General features: G+C 50.0%; 1 protein-coding gene across 4 annotated transcripts; it reads left to right on the forward strand.

Annotated features, from left to right (window-relative positions):
- Nucleotides 1–12,059: 12,059 nt before the first annotated feature.
- Nucleotides 12,060–18,424, forward strand: LOC100081208 (C-type lectin domain family 4 member G-like). Of its 4 annotated transcripts, XM_001511987.5 has the most exons (8): nucleotides 12,060–12,158; nucleotides 12,606–12,692; nucleotides 12,955–13,017; nucleotides 14,882–14,944; nucleotides 15,164–15,253; nucleotides 16,550–16,698; nucleotides 17,548–17,666; nucleotides 18,005–18,424. In XM_001511987.5, the coding sequence occupies exons 1-8, from the start codon at nucleotides 12,092–12,094 to the stop codon at nucleotides 18,141–18,143; spliced, it is 777 nt and encodes a 258-aa protein (XP_001512037.2). In that variant the 5' UTR covers nucleotides 12,060–12,091; the 3' UTR covers nucleotides 18,144–18,424. The 4 variants fall into 4 exon arrangements, with proteins under 4 accessions (XP_001512037.2, XP_028905697.1, XP_007662371.1 ...); XM_029049864.2 differs by lacking the exon at nucleotides 15,164–15,253; XM_007664181.3 differs by lacking the exon at nucleotides 12,955–13,017.

Genomic DNA, 18,424 nt, shown 5'->3' on the forward strand with positions numbered 1-18,424 from the left:
GACAATTCTTCTGCTGCTGGGAGCCCCGGTCGGAAGTCATCTCCTCCTCCTTCTCTAAACAAGAAAACACCTTGCTCAAATCCCTTATTAATTCCCAAGGTGGGAACCCAGAGCCAGAGCCGACAAGGCCCAGGCCAAGGGGACACAACAGACAGCGGGGAGGGAACCCCGCTATCTGGCCCCTAGTCCCCAGCTTTCTTTCCCTCACGGCCCCGGAGCCAGGACTCAGGATTCCCATCCCTGGAGCTGGGGGCAAGAATCCGGGCTCTCCCCACCCCACAACCCCAACCTGCCCCCTCCCTACCCATTTCTGCTTCCAGAACTCTGGATTCTGCTGCCAACTCCTGGCTCTACCTGGAGAGCCCTCGGACCGGAGATCAGAACCCAGGCATCCTCCCTCCAGTTTCCCCCTCCCCATCCTGGATCTCCCACCCTCCCCTGGCTTTTAGGATCCCCGTTCCTACCCCTGACTCCCAGTTCTGTGCTCTCAGGTTCTTCTGGATCACACATTTCTGCTCCTTGAGGCTCAGGGATGGCTGCTGTTTCCCCCACACTGACAACTGAATGGTTTCTCTTCCTCTGCTGGAAAACCAGCCCTCGTTTCCCATAATGGGGGAGGGATTTAGACCAAGAGACAGAGCATGGGGCAATGCCCCCAAGAGGAGCGGAGTTGGGAGGCTGAGAGCGGAACGGGGATGGGCGTGCAGTAGGGACAGTGTGGCTCGGGGAGGGATGCAGTGTGGGGGATGGGGCCAGTGTGGCAGACTGTCAGGGGTGGGTTCACGGGGATTGGGGCAGCGTGGAGGGCTAAGGCTAGTGTGGGGTCCAGGGCATAGGCCAACATGAGGGAAAGTACTCGGACAGTACAAGGTGGACCTGGGGACATCTTGAGGAGGGAGATGGGCAACTGTTTTGTGGGAACAAGGATGGTTGGGAAACCCCATCTTTTAAAAATTGCCTGCCGGAGGCTACTTGAAAACCGAACGCCTCGTCTCCCTTCCCACATCCTCTCCTCCCCTTCGCTTTCCCTTCACTGCAGACAATACCACCACCCTCCCTGTCACTCAAGACCCCCAACTATGATATTATCCTTGACTCCTCTCTCTCTCCCCTCTCTCCCCCCCCCCCCCCGCCCCCACACCCCCGTGCTTATTCAGTCAGTTGCCAAATCCTGCCAATTTAATTCTTCCACAACATCTCCATAATACTCCCCTTCCTCTCTATCCAAATGGCCACCGTGCTAGTGCAAACGTTAACCTCCTCACTGGCCTCCCTGCCTTCAGTTTCTCCCCTCTCCTGCCCATACTTCACTCCTCTGCCCGGATCATTTTTTCTAAAGCGTTATTCTGGGCACATCTTCTCATGTCTCAAAAGCCTCCAGTGGCAACCCATTCCTCTCCATATCAAACAGAAACTTCCGACTGTTGGCCTTAAGGCACTCAACCAATTCCCTCCCTCGCCACTCCCTTCTCCCACTTCACTGCAGCTCACACTTCTTTTCCTCTCAAGGTGACCTCAACTGGGCCTCACTCTCACCTCTCCCTTCCCCAACCTCTCATTCACTATGTGCCAAGCACTGTTCTAAGCTCTGGGGTAGATACAAGGTAATCAGGTTGTCCCACGTGGGGCTCACAGTCTTAATCCCCATTTTACAGATGAGGTAACTGAGGCAGAGAGAAGTTATGTGGCTTGCCCAAGGTCACCCAGCAGACAAGTGGTAGAGCTGGGATTAGAACCCACGTCCTCCGACTCCCAAACCCGTGATCTTTCCGCTGTGCCACGCTGCTTCCCCGAGCGTTAACCCATATACCATGGGGATGAGCGTGGCCTAGTGGAAAGAGCCCGAGTCTGGGAGTCAGAAGACCTGAGTTCTAATTCTGCCTCCACCATTTGTCTGCTATGTGACCTTGGGCAAGTCACTTAACTATTCTGTGCCTTAGTTTCCTCATCTGTAAAATGAGGATTAAATCCTACACCCTCCTACTTAATAATAATAATAATAATGTTGGTATTTGTTAAGCGCTTACTATGTGCAGAAAACTGTTCTAAGCATTGGGGTAGATACAAGGTAATGAGGTTGTCTGACGTGTGGCTCACGGTCTTAATTCCCATTTTACAGATGAGGTAACTAAGGCACAGAGAAGTTAAGTGACTCGCCCACAGTCACACAGCTGACAAGTGGCAGAGCCAGGATTCGAACCCATGACCTCTGACTCCCAAGCCCGGGCCCTTTCCACTGAGCCACGCTGCTTCCCGTAACTTAAACTGCGAGCCCCATGTGGGACGGAGACCATGTCCAACCTGATCATCTCGTATCTACTCCAGCACTTAGTACAGTACTTGGCATGTAGTAAGCGCTTAATAAATACTATAATAATACTTAACATTGTCCCTTATTCGGTCTTCCTCCTATCTGTAATTTCTTCTAGTGTCCAACTCCCCTGCTAGATTGTAAGGGTCGTGTCTTTTCAACGCCACTGCACTCTCCCAAGCGGTTAGCACAGTGGTCTACCCACAGTAGGTGATCAATCAATACCACTGGCTGATGGCTAATTGGTTACTCACTGAGTGAACTGCTTCAAGGCCCAAGGAAAGAGATCTATCCTGTAGAAATGTGCAGATTGGGTGAGGGTGACCGGCCGTGAATCCTAAAACCGGGGGCAGTGACTCAACATTTGTGAGCAGTGGAAGAACAGTTCCTAGCGATGGCATCAGGAGACTAGGCCCCTATTGGGAACAAACACAGACCAGCATAGGGAAGTGAAACTCCTGGGTGGGATGGGGTGGAGGGGAAAGAGAGTCAGAAGCCTGCGTTCTAATCCCGGCTCCGCCCCTAGTCTTTTGTGTGACCTTGAGCAAGTCACTTCACTTCTCTGGGCCTCACTTACCTCATCTGTAAAAGGGGGATTGAGACGGTGAGCCCCATTTGGGAGAGGGACTGTGTCCAACCCCATTTGGTTGCATCCACCCCGGCGCTTGGTACAATGCCTGGTCCATGGTAAGCGCTAAACAAATACCATAATTATTATTATTAATTGTTATTGATTGATCGAGGGAGAGAGGGAGGGAGTTCTAGACCAAGGGAACAGGGAGAGTGAAAGGAGGGAGGCAGGAGGATCAAGAGCAAGGTACAGTCAGGAGGTGAGTGTGGAAGTAACAAAGCAAGCAGTCTGGGGAGTAGTGGGTGAAGAGCGCAGATGTGTAGGACGGAGAGAGTTGGTGCAGAGGCTTGAAGCTAATCTTGTTTTTATGGTATTTGTTAAGCACTTACTATGTGCCAGGGACCGAACTAAACGCCGGGATAGATAAAGCGTGGCTTAGTGGAAGGAGCCCGGGCTCGGGAGTCAGAGGTCGAGGGTTCTAATCCCGGCTCCGCCACTTGTCAGCTGTGTGACTTTGGGCAAGTCGCTTCACTTCTCTGGGCCTCAGTTACCTCATCTGTAAAATGAGGATTTAAACTGTGAGCCCCATGTGGGACAAGCTGATAACTTTGTATCTACCCCAGTGCTTAGAACAGTGCTTGGCACACAGTAGGTGCTTAACAAATACCATTATTATTATCATTATTATTATAAAAGGTAATCAGATTGGACACATCCCTGTCCCACATGGGGCTCACGGTCTTAATCCCCATTTTACAGATGAGGTAAATGAGGCACAGAGAAGTTAAGTGACTTACCCAAAGTCACACAGCTGACAAGTGGCGGAGCCGGGATTAGAACCCATGACCTCTGACTCCCAAGCCCGGGCTCTTTCAGTAGAAGTAATAGTAGTATTCCTGGCCTTGACATTTGTGGTCTTGGTTTGTTGGCTCAGTTGTTTGTTGTCAATAATAATAATAATAATCCTGGTATTTGTCAAATGCTTACTGTGTGCCAGGCACTGTACTAAGCGCTGGTGTGGAGACAGGCAAATTGGTTTGGACATAATCCCTGTCCTACCCAGGGGCTCACAGTCTTAGTTTCCATTTTACAGACAAGGTAACTGAGGCACAGACAAGTGAAGTGTCTTGCCTAAGGTCACACAGCAGACAAGCGACGGAGCCAGGATGAGATTCCAGGGCCTTCTGACTTCCAGGCCCATGCTCTATCCACTAGGCCACTGTCGTTTAGACTGTGAGCCCGTTATCGGGCAGGGATTGTCTCTATCTGTTGCCGAATTGTACACTCTGAGCGCTTAGTACAGTGCTCTGCACAAAGGAAGCGCTCAATAAATACTACTGAATGAATGTTGTTGTAATCCATTGTTAGTGTCATCACTAGGCTTGGTGGAAGGAGCGGGGGCCTGGGAGTCAGGAGACCTGGGTTCTAATCCCAGCTCTGCCACCGGCCTGTTCAGTGACCTTGGACAAGTCACTTTATAATAATAATAATCGTGATGGTATTTGTTAAGTGCCCGCTATGTGCCAAGCACTGTTCTAAGCGCTGGAGTAGATACAAGGTAATCAGGTTGGACACGGTCCCTGTCCCACATAGGGCTCACAGTCTTAATCCCCATTTTATAGATGAAGTAACTGAGGCCAGAGAAGCTAAATGACTTGCCTAAGGTCACAAAGCACACAAGTGGCGGAGCTGGGATTAGAACCCACACCTTCTGACTCCCAAGCCTGTGCCCTTGCCACTAGACCCTGCTACTTCCACATAATAATAATAATGTTGGTATTTGTTAAGCACTTACTATGTGCAGAGTACTGTTCTAAGCCCTGGGGGAGATACAGGGTAATCAGGTGGTCCCACGTGAGGCTCACAGTCTTCAGCCCCATTTTACAGACGAGGTAACTGAGGCACAGAGAAGTTAAGTGACCTGCCCACAGCCACACAGCTGACAAGTGGCGGAGCGGAGATTGGAACCCATGACCTCTGACTCCCAAGCCCGGGCTCTTTCCACCGAGCCACGCTGCTTCTCTACCTCTCTCTGGGCTTCGATTTCCTCCCGATGTTGACCGGATTTGTGCCAGTGCAAAGCACGGTCCTCTCCTCATTGCTCCGCCAAGACTGGCCTGCGGGTACCGCTCAGACAGATTCATTCAATCGTATTTATTGCAGAGCACGTAGTAAGCGGCTGGGAGAGCACAATACAACAATAAACAGACAAATTCCCTGCCCACAGTGAGTTTACAGTCTAGAGATGTGTCCTCCAGGTCCCCTGAGGGCGGTGGTGTTCCCCGAGGTCAGAGTGGAGCGGGCAAAATAGAGAAGCAGCGTGGCTCAGTGGAAAGAGCACGGGCTTGGGAGCCAGAGGTCATGGGTTTGACTCCCGGCTCTGCCACCTGGCAGCTGTGTGACTGTGGGCAAGTCACTTTACTTCTCTGTGCCTCAGTTCCCTCATCTGTAAAATGGGGATGAAGACTGTGAGCCTCACGTGGGACAACCTGATTACCTTGTATCTACCCCAGCACTTTGAACAGTGCTCTGCACAGAGTAAGCGCTTAGCAAATACCAACATTATTATTATTATTATTAAAAGGAGATAATGGATTGTTTTGGCTCCTTCTCTGTACCCTGTCCTCCTCTGCACAGGGCAACTGCTCAGCCCCTGCCGCCCCCCCTTCCCCAACCAACACCCCCCCACACACACACCTTGTCACAGGTCACAGGTTTTGAAACGATCCCAGTGCACGAAGGGAGCACCAGTATCAGCGGGCCACAAACACAACAGGCCGGCAAGGAAAACTTCTGCTTGCCCTTGTCTTCCCCCTTGCCAGTACCATCATCTTCCCTTCTAAAGGACAGACATATTCACTCAGTAGTGGAGAAGCTTTTGAAATGTGGTGTTGGAGAAGACTTTCGCGAATACCAAGGCCTACCCGTAAAACAAACGAATGGGTTTTGGAGCAAATTAAACCAAAGTGGTCTTTGGTTTAAGCCAAATGACTCGACTGAGACTAGCATATTTTGGACACAATCAGGAGGACTAATTCTCTGGAGAAGACACTGATGCTAGGAAAAGTCCAGGGAAAACGTGGAAGAGGCAGACCGGCCGCTAGATGGATAGAGACCACAACAGCGATAACGGAAGAACCATTAGAAAGGATGCGGAAAATGGCAGAGGACAGAACGTTCTGGAGAAAGTATATCCGTGAAGTTGCGATGAATCAGAAACGATTCAATGGCACATAATAATAATAATAATCAGTGGAGAAGCAATGTGGCCTAGTGGATAGAGCACGGGCCTGGGAGTCAGAAGGACGTGGGTTCTTATCCCAGCTCCGCCACTTGTCTGCTGTAAGTGCTGTGAGAACAGTGCTCTGCACATAGTAAGCGCTTAACAAATACCAGCATTATTATTAATACATAGTAAGGACTTAAATACCATTAAAAATAATCAGTATGCAAATGAAACTCTTCATACCGTAAAGGGCCAAAAGAGGAGTGGTATAGGATTCTAGATAAAATAGCCCATTTTACTTGGAAAGAGCATAAGATATTTTACTAATTTTTCAATCAATATTCTAAGTTAGAAATAGATGTCAGCTAACCCCAAGTCATTGATATTGCAACAGTAGCTAATAGCTACAGAAACTGTGCCTTTTAATCTTCAGCATCCTTAGTGTTGCATTCAAAAAATTAACTTTTAAAGCACATGTCCAAAAACAAAAGCAAGATAAGAACCGTTATCAGAAAATGAAAATAAAGAGCAAGAAGAGTCATCCTAAATAGATTTCCATTCGGCTCACGTATTTGCAAAAGAGGGAGAAACAGAACAAATTTGATTTGCTTCTTGGTCGAACACACACACCCTCCCCACGTACACTTCAGTTTGTTAGCCTTTTAAGTGAAAAAAGATAAAACTGGAACAAAGATCAAAAATACAGTAAAATACTGTGAAGTTCGGATCAGATGACCCTCAATTAACATGTGACAATAGCTGATGGAGGAAGCGAGAGCGGGATGGAGGAATCCAGAGTTAATCCCCAAATTTTATTTCAGCCAATAATTTTGACATCCTATCCACCAAACCCTAAACAGAATTAGGTCACTTGCGTTGACCTTGGGCAAGTCACTTCAGGCTTAGCACGGGCTTGGGAGTCAGAGGATGTGGGTTCTAATCCCAGCTCCACCACTTGTCTGCTGTGGGACCTTGGGCAAGCCACTTAACTTCTCTGTGCCTCAGTTACCGGATCTGTAAAATGGGGATTAAGACTGAGCCCCACGTGGGACGACCTGATTACCTTATATCTACCCCAGGGCTTAGAACAGTGCTTGCTCACATAGTAAGTGCTTAAAAAATACCATCATCATCATCATCGTTATTATTATTACCAGCTTTCCCTCCTACTTAGCCTGTGAGCCCATGTAGGACAGGGACTTTGTCCCACCTGATTAACTTGTATCTACCCCCGTTCAGACCAGTGTTGGACATATAGTAAACGTTTAACAGTAACAATAATAATAATAATTCAAAGGGAGGAGCCCTTTAGCACTTCTGCTCCACCAAAGCGCTTAAGGTCTCACCCCCACTGCCCCATAGCCTTTATGCACATATCTCAAACACTAACTTATAAACACTCCCCTTTTCCTTTCTTCTTTCTATCTATAATTTACTTTAATGTCAGCCTCCCCGATAGACTGTAATCGCCTTAGGAATCAAGTCTACTAATTCTATTGGACTCTCCCAAGTGTTGAGTACAGCGCTCTGAACACAGTAGCTTAGGAGTGTGACCTAGTGGAAAGAATGCGAGCCTGGGAGTCAGAAGACCTGGGTTCTAATCCCCCACTCCGCCAGATACCTGCTGTGTGATCATACTTCATCTCCCTCCCACTTAGAGGATGAGCCCTATGTGGGACTTGATTTACTTGTATCTATCCCAGCGCTTAGTAGGTGCTCGGCACATTCATTCATTCGATCATATTTATTGAGTGCTTACTGTACAGCACCTTACTAAACGCTTGGGAGAGTACAATCCGACAATAAGCAGACACATTCCCCGCCCACAGTGAGCTTCCAGTCTTGCTTAACAAATACCACACATTATTATTATCAGTCTCGCCTTGTCTTATGCCGTCGAGTCGTCTCCGACCTATATCGACGCCATGGACACATCTCTCCCAGAACGCCCCATCTCCATCTGCAATCGTTCCGGTAGTGGATCCATAGGGATTTCTTGGTAAAAATACAGAAGTGGTTTACCACTGCCTTCTTCCCTGCAGTCAACTTGAGTCTCCTCCCTCAATTCTCTCCCATGCCGCTGCTGCCCAGCACCGATGAATTTCGACTTGTAGCAGATTGTCTTCCACTCCCCCGTTTCGACTGTGAGTCCGTTATTGGGCAGGGATTGTCTCTATCTGTTGCCGATTTGTACACTCCAATTGCTTAGTACAGTGCTCTGCACAGAGTAAGCGCTCGATAAATACTATTAAATGAATGAATGAATAGCCACTGCCCAAGCTAGGAATGGAATGGATATGCCTCTGCTTGACTCTCTCTTCCGTAGTTGGGACTGGAAACTCTCCAGGTGCGACCCCGAGAGGGGATTATTATCAGTAAATACTGTGGATTGAACGGCTTTAGATGGAGGCTGTGGAAGACAGCCAGGCTGATATTCTGCCTCATATCAGAATATATTTATATATTCTGATGCCATCCCAGATCCCCAAACCCCCATCAAAAAACCCGATCCACTGACTCTCAGAACTCAAGATGCCTTCACTCTGTCCCCAGTCTTCTCAATAATAATAATAATAATGATGATGGCATTTGTGAAGAGCTTACTACGTGTAAAGCACTGTTCTAAGCGCTGGGGGGATACAAGATGATCAGGTTGTCCCACGTAGGGCTCACAGTCTTCATCCCCATTTTACAGCTGAGGTAACTGAGGCACAGAGAAGTTAAGTGACTTGCCCAAAGTCACACAACTGACAAGCGGCGGAGCTGGGATTTGAACCCATGACCTCTGACTCCCCAGCCCGTGCTCTTTTCCACCGTCTTCTGGGAGTACAGTGGACAGTCTTGTTCCCCACTGCTCCATACCCAATCCTGACATGAGGCATAAGCAGATGCTTTTATGTCCCTTTTAAAATAAATTTTGGTGACGAGCCACTTTCCACAGCTCAGATGAGGCAACGGAGTTCACACGAACTAGAAGCAAGCGAATAGTTCAAGAGAAACCTGCTAGGATCGCACAAAATCCTGTGCTTCCCCCAAATGGGGCATGTGACATAATAATGTTGGTATTTGTTAAGCGCTTACTAGATGCCAAACACTGTTCTAAGGGCTGGGGTAGAAACAGGGTAATCAGGTTATCCCACGTGGGGCTCACAGTCTTAATCCCCATTTTACAGATGAGGTCACTGAGGCACAGAGAAGTGAAGTGACTTGCCCACAGTCACACAGCTGACAAGTTGCAGATCCGGGTTTCGAACCAATGACCTCAGATTCCCAAGCCCAGGCTCTTTCCACTGAGCCACGCTGCTTCTCATGATGTTATGCTGCATGCCAGGTGTGCAACGTGTGATGTCGCATGTGTCTCATTTCAAGGGCCATCGGTGGCCACGTTTATGAGACCCTCGAAGTAAGGTGGCTAGAGAAGCAGCGTGGCTCGGTGGAAAGAGCCCGGGCTTGGGAGTCAGAGGTCCGCCGCTTGCCAGCTGTGTGACTTTGGGCAAGTCACTTAACTTCTCTGTGCCTCAGTAACCTCATCTGTAAAATGGGGATTAACACCGTGAGCCCCACGTGGGACAACCTGATCACCTTGTATCCCCCCAGTGCTTAGAACAGTGCTTTGCACATAGTAAGCACTTAACATATACCACCGCCATTATTATTATTATTATCTAGCTGGCTTTAAACCAGGCAATCTCTTTCTCGTCTGTTCCGCCCTCTGACTGTGGAGGTGTGGGGGGTGTCATTTAGTGGATATCCCATATTCTTGAGTGTTGTCAGGGCCATTTCACCCTTAAGACTTCATGGATGGAGGCACAGAGGAAAGGCAGGTAGGAGCAAGCTCAGAGTCCTGAAACTGGTGCCTTTTAACTCTGGGGGTTGGGAAGCCCCAAGGTTGAGGAAAAGCCCATGCATGGCCAAGGACAACAGCCCTTAGATACCCCTTAGTTGGGAAAAATAATAATGATGATAATAATAATAATAATAATGGCCAACAGCTCCCCTAGGCTTCAGGTTGTTTAGTCTCCACTCCAACTCCCAGCAAGCACTAGGACCTCCCAGGTGTTCTTATAATAATAATCGTGGTATTTGTGAAGTGCTTACTCTTTACCAAGCTCTGCATCGTGTGTTGGGCGCAGTGTAAGCAGAGCAAACACGGTCCCTGTCCCACATGAGGCTCACGGTCTAAGGGAGAGGAAGAACAGGTATCGAACCCCCATTTTACAGATGAGGAAAGTGAGGCCCAGAGAAGTGAAGTGACTTGCCCCAGGTCACATAGCAGGCAAGTGGCAGAGCTGGGATCAGAAGTGCTAGCTCTGTGCCATTTTCACCAAGCAGAAATTGGGAGAAGCAGCATGGCCTAGCGATGGAGCACGGGCCTGGGAGTCAGAAGGTCATGGGTTCTAATCCCGGCTCCACCACTTGTCTGCTGTGTGACCTTGGGCAAGTCACTTAACTTCTCTGTGCCTCAGTTCCCTCATCTGTAAAATGGGGATTAAGACTGTGAGCCCCGTGTGGGACAGAGAGTGTGCCCAACCTGGTTATCTTGTATCTACTTCCGTCTTAGAACAGCGCCTAGCACATAGTAAGTGCCTAACAAATACGATAATAATTATTATTGTTACCAAACCACGCTGCTTCTCTCTCCAGCCGAAACCCAGACCGATTCCTTGCGATCCGATCCCTGGTCAGGGCCGAGAACGTGGTTTCCCTTTTCGGTTCAAGTCAGCATCACCCCAAGGGGAAATGGAGCCCAGAGAAATTATGCGTTTGGTCTGATGACACCCAGCTAGGAGTCAGGCCTGGAAGTCAGAGGTCTCGCTGTTGAAGCTCACCTCCTCCTATCTTACCTTGCTGAATTTCTACTACAACCCAGCCCACCCACTCTGCTCCTCTAACACCAACCTACTCACCATACCACAGTCTCAACTGACTCACCACCAACACCCTGCCCACATCCTGCCTCTGGCTTGAAAATCCCTCTTGCTTCATACCCAACAGACCATCACTCTCTCTATCTTCAAAACCCTACCAAAATCCTTTCTCCTCCAATAAGCCTTCTCTGTCTAACCTCTCATTAACCCACCCTACTTTCCTTCCCTTCTACGTTGACTTTGTCCCTGGATCTGTAACCCTTAAGCACTTTGATACTCATCCCATCCAAGCCCCACAGGGCTATGAACATATCTTTATTCCCTGCCATTTCCCCTGTCTGTAATTTATTTTAATGTCTGTCTCCCCCTCTAGTAAGCTCCTTGCGGGCAGGGATTGTACCTATCAACTCTAATGTATCTACCCCAACGCTTAGAACAGTGCTCTGCACATAGTGAGCGCTTAACAAATACCAACATTATTATTATTAATGTATTGTACACTCTCAAGCTCTTAATACAGTGCTCAGGACACAGTAAACCCTCAAAAATAATGACAATAATAATTATGGTATTTGTTAAGCACTTACTATGTGTCAAGCACTGTTCTGGGTGCTGGGGTAGATACAAGTTAGTCATGTTGGACACAGTCCCCATCCCAAACAGGGCTCAAAGTCTAATTAGGAGAGAGAAGTACTGAATGCCCATTTTGCCGATGAGGGAACTGAGGCGCAGAGAAGTGAAGTTACTTGCCCGAGGTCACACCGCAGACAAGTGGCAGAGTGGGGAGGAGAACCCAGGTCCTCTGATTCCCAGGCCCGTACCTTTTCCACAAGGCTATGCTGCTTCTATAAAGAAATACCACTGATTGATTGATTGAATCGAGTATCACCCCAACCAGAAGGCCAATGTCCCTCCTCTCACAGCCCGATCTCTGGGTGATTTTTTGGCCAGCTGATTTGACGCTTTTCAGTATGAGGAATTGCCAAGTGGGCTGAAAAAAAGTGGGCTGTGTGGAGGAAGGGTGGGGCCACAGAATGCATTTCCCCTGCTTAATTCATGCTGCCGCCCCATATATACCCCACAGGGCAGCAGTCATCCTCCGACCTGTGTCTGCCATGGATCAGGGGGTCTACAGCAACTTAAACGAGGTCTCCCTGGCCAAACCCATGCCCTATAGGACTGGTAAGCTGGGCTGCCGGGCCATCCTTCAGGGAAGACAGACTGACACCAGATGGGACTGGGGGTGCTGGGAGGCTGGAGACCTGAGCCCTCTTCCCAGGTTCCCTCCAGCCTGTAGACTGGAAGTTTCCCCTAGACTGTAAGTTCCTTGTGGGCAGGGACTGTGTCTGTTATATCGTTATACCGTGTGCTCTGCACACGGTAAGCGCTCGATAAATACGACTGACTGACTGACTCTTGGCCTCAGCTTCTACCTCCGTGAGGACAGTTCTCTCTGTCTGCCCTCCCCACCACCTCTTCACCTCTCCTCAGGAACCCCTTAGGCTTCCAGCCCCTGGAGGTCCCCCCCGCCCATAATCGGATCCCACTTCTTTTCCAGAAGGGAGTCCGGGGGGATCCCAGCAGCCCCTCCTGTCCCCTTCACCCGCACATTCTACCGTTTCTCCACAGAGGCCCGGGCCAGGCTGTTCCTCTACCTGTTCATGGCTGGGACCCTGGTCCTATGGGCCATCCTTCTCATCGTTGTGCTGGCCAAGGGTAAGTGGAAGCGGGATCCGGGCATCCTTGGAGGGGAAGGGAAGAAGCGGGGTTGTGGGAGAGTCGAGGGGCTGGAAGTGCAAAGGATTATTAGGACTGATGAACGGGGGAGATATTCGTCCAAACTCCTTCCCTTCCCTCTGGCCCCTTTCCCTTGTCTCTCACTGCCCCTGTTTTCATCCACCGTGCTCTTTGTCCCTAACCCCCTCCCTCACCCAAGAGTGGTCGAACTCCGGACTAACCCTTCCCTTCCCTCCCTTAGCCTCTGAGGCCTCGACTGGATTGAAGCGGCTGCAGGAAGCACAGACTAGGCTGAACATGAATGGTGTGTCGGGGGGAACTCGGTCCCCCACCTCTCCAGCCCTCTCGGCACCCACATCCACCTTTTCCCCCCTGCCCTCTGTCCCCACCATCCCCCTTCCCTTCCAGCGCCTTTCTTCCTGTCCAGACTCTGGTCTCAGCCCCGACCTGGGGGTAAAGATACCTGAACTCAGGCCCTTCTCCAAACCAGGGGTGGAGGAGGCTCCCAAAGGGTTTAGGGGAGGGGTCCAATCCCAGCATCTTCTGGGCCACCTCAGTATAGATCGTGGCAGGGGTTGTCTTTCAGCCTCAAAGGTGAGAGAGAACGTAACGGAGCTGAGCACCTCCCTGGAGACCATGAGGATTGACGGAAATGGCGAGGATGGGAGAGCTCTGTGGGGACTGGGGTGTGGGAAGGGGAATGCTAGGAGACAAGCCATTAGAGAAGCAGTGTGGTCTAGTGGAAAGAGCATGGGCCTGGGAGTCAGAGGACCTGGGTTCTAATCCTGGCTCTGCCACGTGTCCACTGAGTGACCTTGGGCAAGTCACTTTTCTCTGTGGTTCACTTCTCTCATCTGTAAAATGGGGATAAAGACTGTGAGCCCCACGTGGGACAGGGCCTGTGTCCAACCTGATCAGCTCATATCATCAGAGCTTAGTACAGTTCCTGGCTCATGTAAGTGTTTAACAAATATCATTTTTTAAAAAGGAGACACAAGAGAATACCTTACATATTCTATTGCTTCCTCCTCTCTGTAATTTCGTTTTGGGTCTGTCTTCCCCACTAAGCCATAAGCTCCTTGGGGGCAGGGCTTGTGTCTACCAATGTTATTGTACTTCTCCATGTGCCTGGTACAGTGCTCTGCACACAGTGGGTGCTCAATTTATTATTATCATTATTGACTGTCCTTCTAGACTGTAAGATCAAGCGCTTAGTACAGTGCTCTGCACACAGTAAGCGCTCAATAAATACGATTGAATGAATGTAAGATCATTGTGGGCGGGGAACACGTTTACCAATTTTGTTGTATTGTACTCTCCCAAGGGCTTAGTGCAGTGCTCTGCACAAAGTAAGCACTCAATAAATGCCACTGATAATTATGACAGTATTTGTTAAGTGCTTATTATGTGTCAAGCACTGATCTAAGCGCTGGGGTAGAGACAAGATAATAATAATAATAATGTTGATATTTGTTAAGCGCTTACTATGTGCAGATCACTGTTCTAAGTGCTGGGGTAGATACAGGGCAATCAGGTTGTCCCACGTGAGGCTCACAGTCTTCATCCCCATTTAACAGATGAGGTAACTGAGGCCCAGAGAAGTGAAGTGACTGGCCCACAGTCACACAGCTGACAAGTGGCAGAGATGGGATTTGAACCCATGACCTCTGACTCCCAAGCCCGGGCTCTTTCCACTGAGCCACGCTGCTTCGTGATCATCAGATCATCAGGTTGGATACAGTCCCTGTCCCACATGGGGCTCACAGTCTAAGTAGGAGGGGGCACCAATAGATACTATCGCGAAGCAGCATGGCGCAGAGGATAGAACCCGGGCCTGGGCGTCAGAAGGTCATGGGTTCTAATGCCGGCTCCGCTACTTGTCTGCTATGTGACCTTGGGCAAGTCAATTCACTTCTCTGGGCCTCAGTGACCTCATCTGTAAAATGGGGATTGAAACTGTGAGCCTCATGTGGGACAGGGACTGTGTCCAACCCAATTTGCTTATATCCACCGCAGCACTTATTACAGTGCTTGTCACATAGTAAGCGCTTAACAAATACCATAATTATTATTATTATTATTATATTATTGGTGGATTGATTGGCATCAGGATTTGGAAGGAGGCATCAACTGCCCTTGCCCCACTGACTTCCCCTTCTCCTCCACAGACTCATTGGCCAAGAACAAACTCCAGACCCTGGAGGATCAGCTCTCGGACCTGAAATCTCAGAGTAAAGAGATCCCCACTCCCCACCCAGCACCCGGCCATCCGACATCCCCGGGCTCTCCCCGCCCCAATCCCTACTCCCCCGTCTCGGAATCCACAATCTGTTTTGAGAAGCCAGGTCTCTTGGTCCTCGGCCCCACCGTCCTCTCCCTGACCCCTCCCCCAACTCGGTCCCCATCCTCCCCGCCTCGAGCCCTGATCCCAGTTCCCTGTGCTCTCCCAGTGACAATGAAATTGGCCCAGGCTGGGAAGGACAGAGAGGATATCCGCAGCGAGATGTTCCGGGCACTGGCGGCTTCCAAGATTGGAAACAGTGAGCTGGGAGGGCGGCTTCCCCTGGGAGACTGGGGGGGATGGAGGGAGAAGGGACTCCAGAACGGACTCTAGAAGTCCTCCTGCCCGTCCTTTCGGCTCTCTCCTCTCCCCTTTCCAACTTCCTCCAGGATGGTCCCTTGTGGATGGGGTGGGCACTGACCTAGCAGAGTTTAGAGTGGGACCCCTGAAAACCCAGGACGCAGCAATCCCTTCCCCGATAATAAACGGCTGCACCCCTTCCGGCTAGAATAATAAGCTCAGTGGGATTGCTGTTTGGACAGAATGGGTATATTTAAGCAAGTTTCTTTGCCTAGCGTATTAGTCTGTCCTTCTGCTTACTGATTTGTCGAAACTGGGCCCGCGACTCTACCCTTCCTTAGGTTAAAAAGGCAATTTACTTTTCGGTTGTCAGTTGGCCATTTCCTTCCTCTGGGTACTGCATCCACAATAGGTTTTCCAGAGAGGGTGCAGAGGCCACAGAAGGCCCTGGTCCAACTGGGAGAGGATCCGGTGGCATCTGCCAATTTCCAACGGGGGAAATGATCCCAGAGTAAACTAAGCAGCTATCCAAGGGCTAGTGTGCACATCTCGGCATCAATCTTGGGAAGCAGTGTGGCCCAGTGGAAAGAGTATGGACCTGGGAGTCGGAGGACCTGGGTTCTAATTCTGACTCAGCCACTTGTCTGCTGTGCGATCTTGGCCTAGTCACTTAACATCTCTGGGGCTCAATTCGCTCATCTGTAAAATGGGGATAGGATGCCTGGTCTCCCTCCCCCTTGGACTAGGAGACCCACGTGGGATAGGGACCGTGTCCAACTTGATTATCCTGTTTCTACCCCAATGCTTAGAACTGTGCCTAGCACATAGTAAGCACTTTGAAAGTACCATTAAAAAACAAGCAAGCAAAAACAAATAAATAGACATAAGCAGAAGGGCCACCTTATCATAGAGATTAAGTTCTGCTGATTGATTTATGGATTAAGCCCTGTGGACTGTAAACTCCTCTAGACTGTAAGCTCATTGTGAGCAGGGAATATGTCTGTTATGTTGTTATACTGTACTCTCCCAAGCACTTAGTACACTGCTCTGCACACAGTAAACGCTCAGGAAATACGACTGATTGATGCCGATTAGCCATTATGATTATCATCACAGTATCTAAGTGCTTACTATGTGCCAAGCACTGTTCTAAGCGGTGGGGTTAATACAAGTTAATCAGTCCCTGTCCCATTTTAAATGGGTCTTCCCCCCCAGATCCCCTTGGGGAGTCTGAACTTCCCTGCTCTCACCCCAGCTTCCTGCACTCCCTGTTCTCCCTCCTGGAAGGCCTTCGAGGGCTCCTGCTACTATATGTCTCGGACCACAGCTCTCTGGCATGATGCCGTGAAGAAATGCGCTGAGAAGGAGGCTCATCTGGTCATCATCAATTCGCGGGAGGAGCAGGTGAGATAAATGCCTGATGAAACGAGGAGGAAGTGGCCTGGGGCCCTCTGATCGATCAATCGATGGTATTTATTGAGCGCTTACAGTGTACAGAACTCAGGACTAAGCGCTTGGGAGAGGACGATACCGCAGAGTTGGTAGACACGTTCCCTGCCCACAGTGAGCTTACAGTCTAGAACGTACAGTCTCTGATCGTGTCCGGTGCTCCTCCCCACCTCCTTTCAATCAAGGGAGCTAGATCCACGGGGGCGGGAGGGACCTCCTCAGCTTTCGGGGACGCCAGAGGTAGTCAGTCCCTCCTTGCCCCTTGAGGTTGGGAGGGGGCCAGAAGTGGAGTCAAGATGTCAGTTTTTTGAGATCTCTGGCTGAAGTTTGGAATCTCTTGGAGAGCTGGCGTGGCCTAGGACAGCCCAGAAATGCAAAAGGGGGTGTCTAGGTTAGTAGCCGTGGGAGTAGTGGAAATAGTATTTATTAAGCCCTTACTGTATGCAGAGCACTGCATAAGTAAGCGCCCAGTAAATATTACCGATTGAGAAGCAGCGTGGCTCAGTGGAAAGAGCATGGGCTTTGGAGTCAGGGCTCATGAGTTCGAATCCCAGCTCTGCCACTTGTCGGCTGTGTGACTGTGGGCAAGTCACTTAACTTCTCTGTGCCTCAGTTCCCTCATCTGTAAAATGGGGATGAAGACTGTGAGCCCCATGTGGGACAACCTGATTCCCCTATGTCTACCCCAGCGCTTAGAACAGTGCTCGGCACATAGTAAGCGCTTAACAAATACCAACATTATTATTATTATCAAACCTCACCTTCTCCTCTCCCCTCTCTCCTCCCCACGCCCCGGCCCCCAAGAACTTCTTGATCTCGAATTCAGATGACAGAACGTACTGGATTGGACTCTCCTCTGTACGGGATGGTTCGGGAAAGGTTAAGCACCACAGATGGATTGATGAGACAGATCTCACCTTCACGTGAGTCCCGCGTATAAAGTCCTCTAAGATCAGTGCAGAGGATGGTTCCGACTCCAGAGCCCAGTTGGACGGAACTGTTCTGAGTCCAGAACCACAGCGATCAGGATGGAGGTGAGGCTAGACCCTCACTCAGCAGCACGACGGACCACCCCCCGCCTCCCAGGCCAGGCGATGCTGAGCCTAGACTTGTCCTGAGTCGCAAACCCACCGGGCCCTGGAACCTTGGTGGAAGACACGTTTCCCCGAGTCCCCGAACCTCCTGGGCTGTCAGGTGGTTGAGTCGGGAACCTCAGTGTTTGGAGCGGTGGGGTTAACGAGGTCTCTCCATCTCTCCGAAGTTACTGGAGTCCGGGGGAGCCCAATGACGCTGGAGATCAGGAGGACTGTGTCGTGATGCTGTCTAATGGCCGATGGAATGATACCCCCTGCCACACAGATTTGGAGAAATGGGTCTGTGAGAAGAGGCAGAGCTGCTGAGCTGGGCCCCTGTAGAAGCCTCGACCTTGAATCTCTATGCCCAAAAGATCTCAGGGAGCCCCTCTGCCTCCTCTGATCGGTTCCGGTCTGGGCTTCGGGTGACCTGGAACCCCACATCTTGGATCCTTATCAGTAACACTGACGGGTCGATTGATCTATTGATTATCTCCCCAACTAACTCCAGCCCCTCTTTGCTGGGGAGGGAAATATTGTCCTGAGTTATATCCCAGAAGCTCAGGGAGGAGGGCAGGGTAGCGAGGCAATAAATTGGTTTTCCTGAA

The sequence above is a fragment of the Ornithorhynchus anatinus genome, chromosome X1 (assembly GCF_004115215.2).
Source record: "Ornithorhynchus anatinus isolate Pmale09 chromosome X1, mOrnAna1.pri.v4, whole genome shotgun sequence".
Lineage (NCBI taxonomy): Eukaryota > Metazoa > Chordata > Mammalia > Monotremata > Ornithorhynchidae > Ornithorhynchus > Ornithorhynchus anatinus.

What these genes read in the sequence shown, in the direction of transcription:
- LOC100081208 (XM_001511987.5), top strand. Translation starts at nt 12,092, where the DNA reads ATGGATCAGGGGGTCTACAGCAACTTAAACGAGGTCTCCCTGGCCAAA. An exon ending in ACCCATGCCCTATAGGACTG is followed by an intron (nt 12,159 to 12,605) that starts GTAAGCTGGGCT and finishes GTTTCTCCACAG; the next exon opens with AGGCCCGGGCCAGGCTGTTC. An exon ending in TCAATTCGCGGGAGGAGCAG is followed by an intron (nt 16,699 to 17,547) that starts GTGAGATAAATG and finishes CCGGCCCCCAAG; the next exon opens with AACTTCTTGATCTCGAATTC.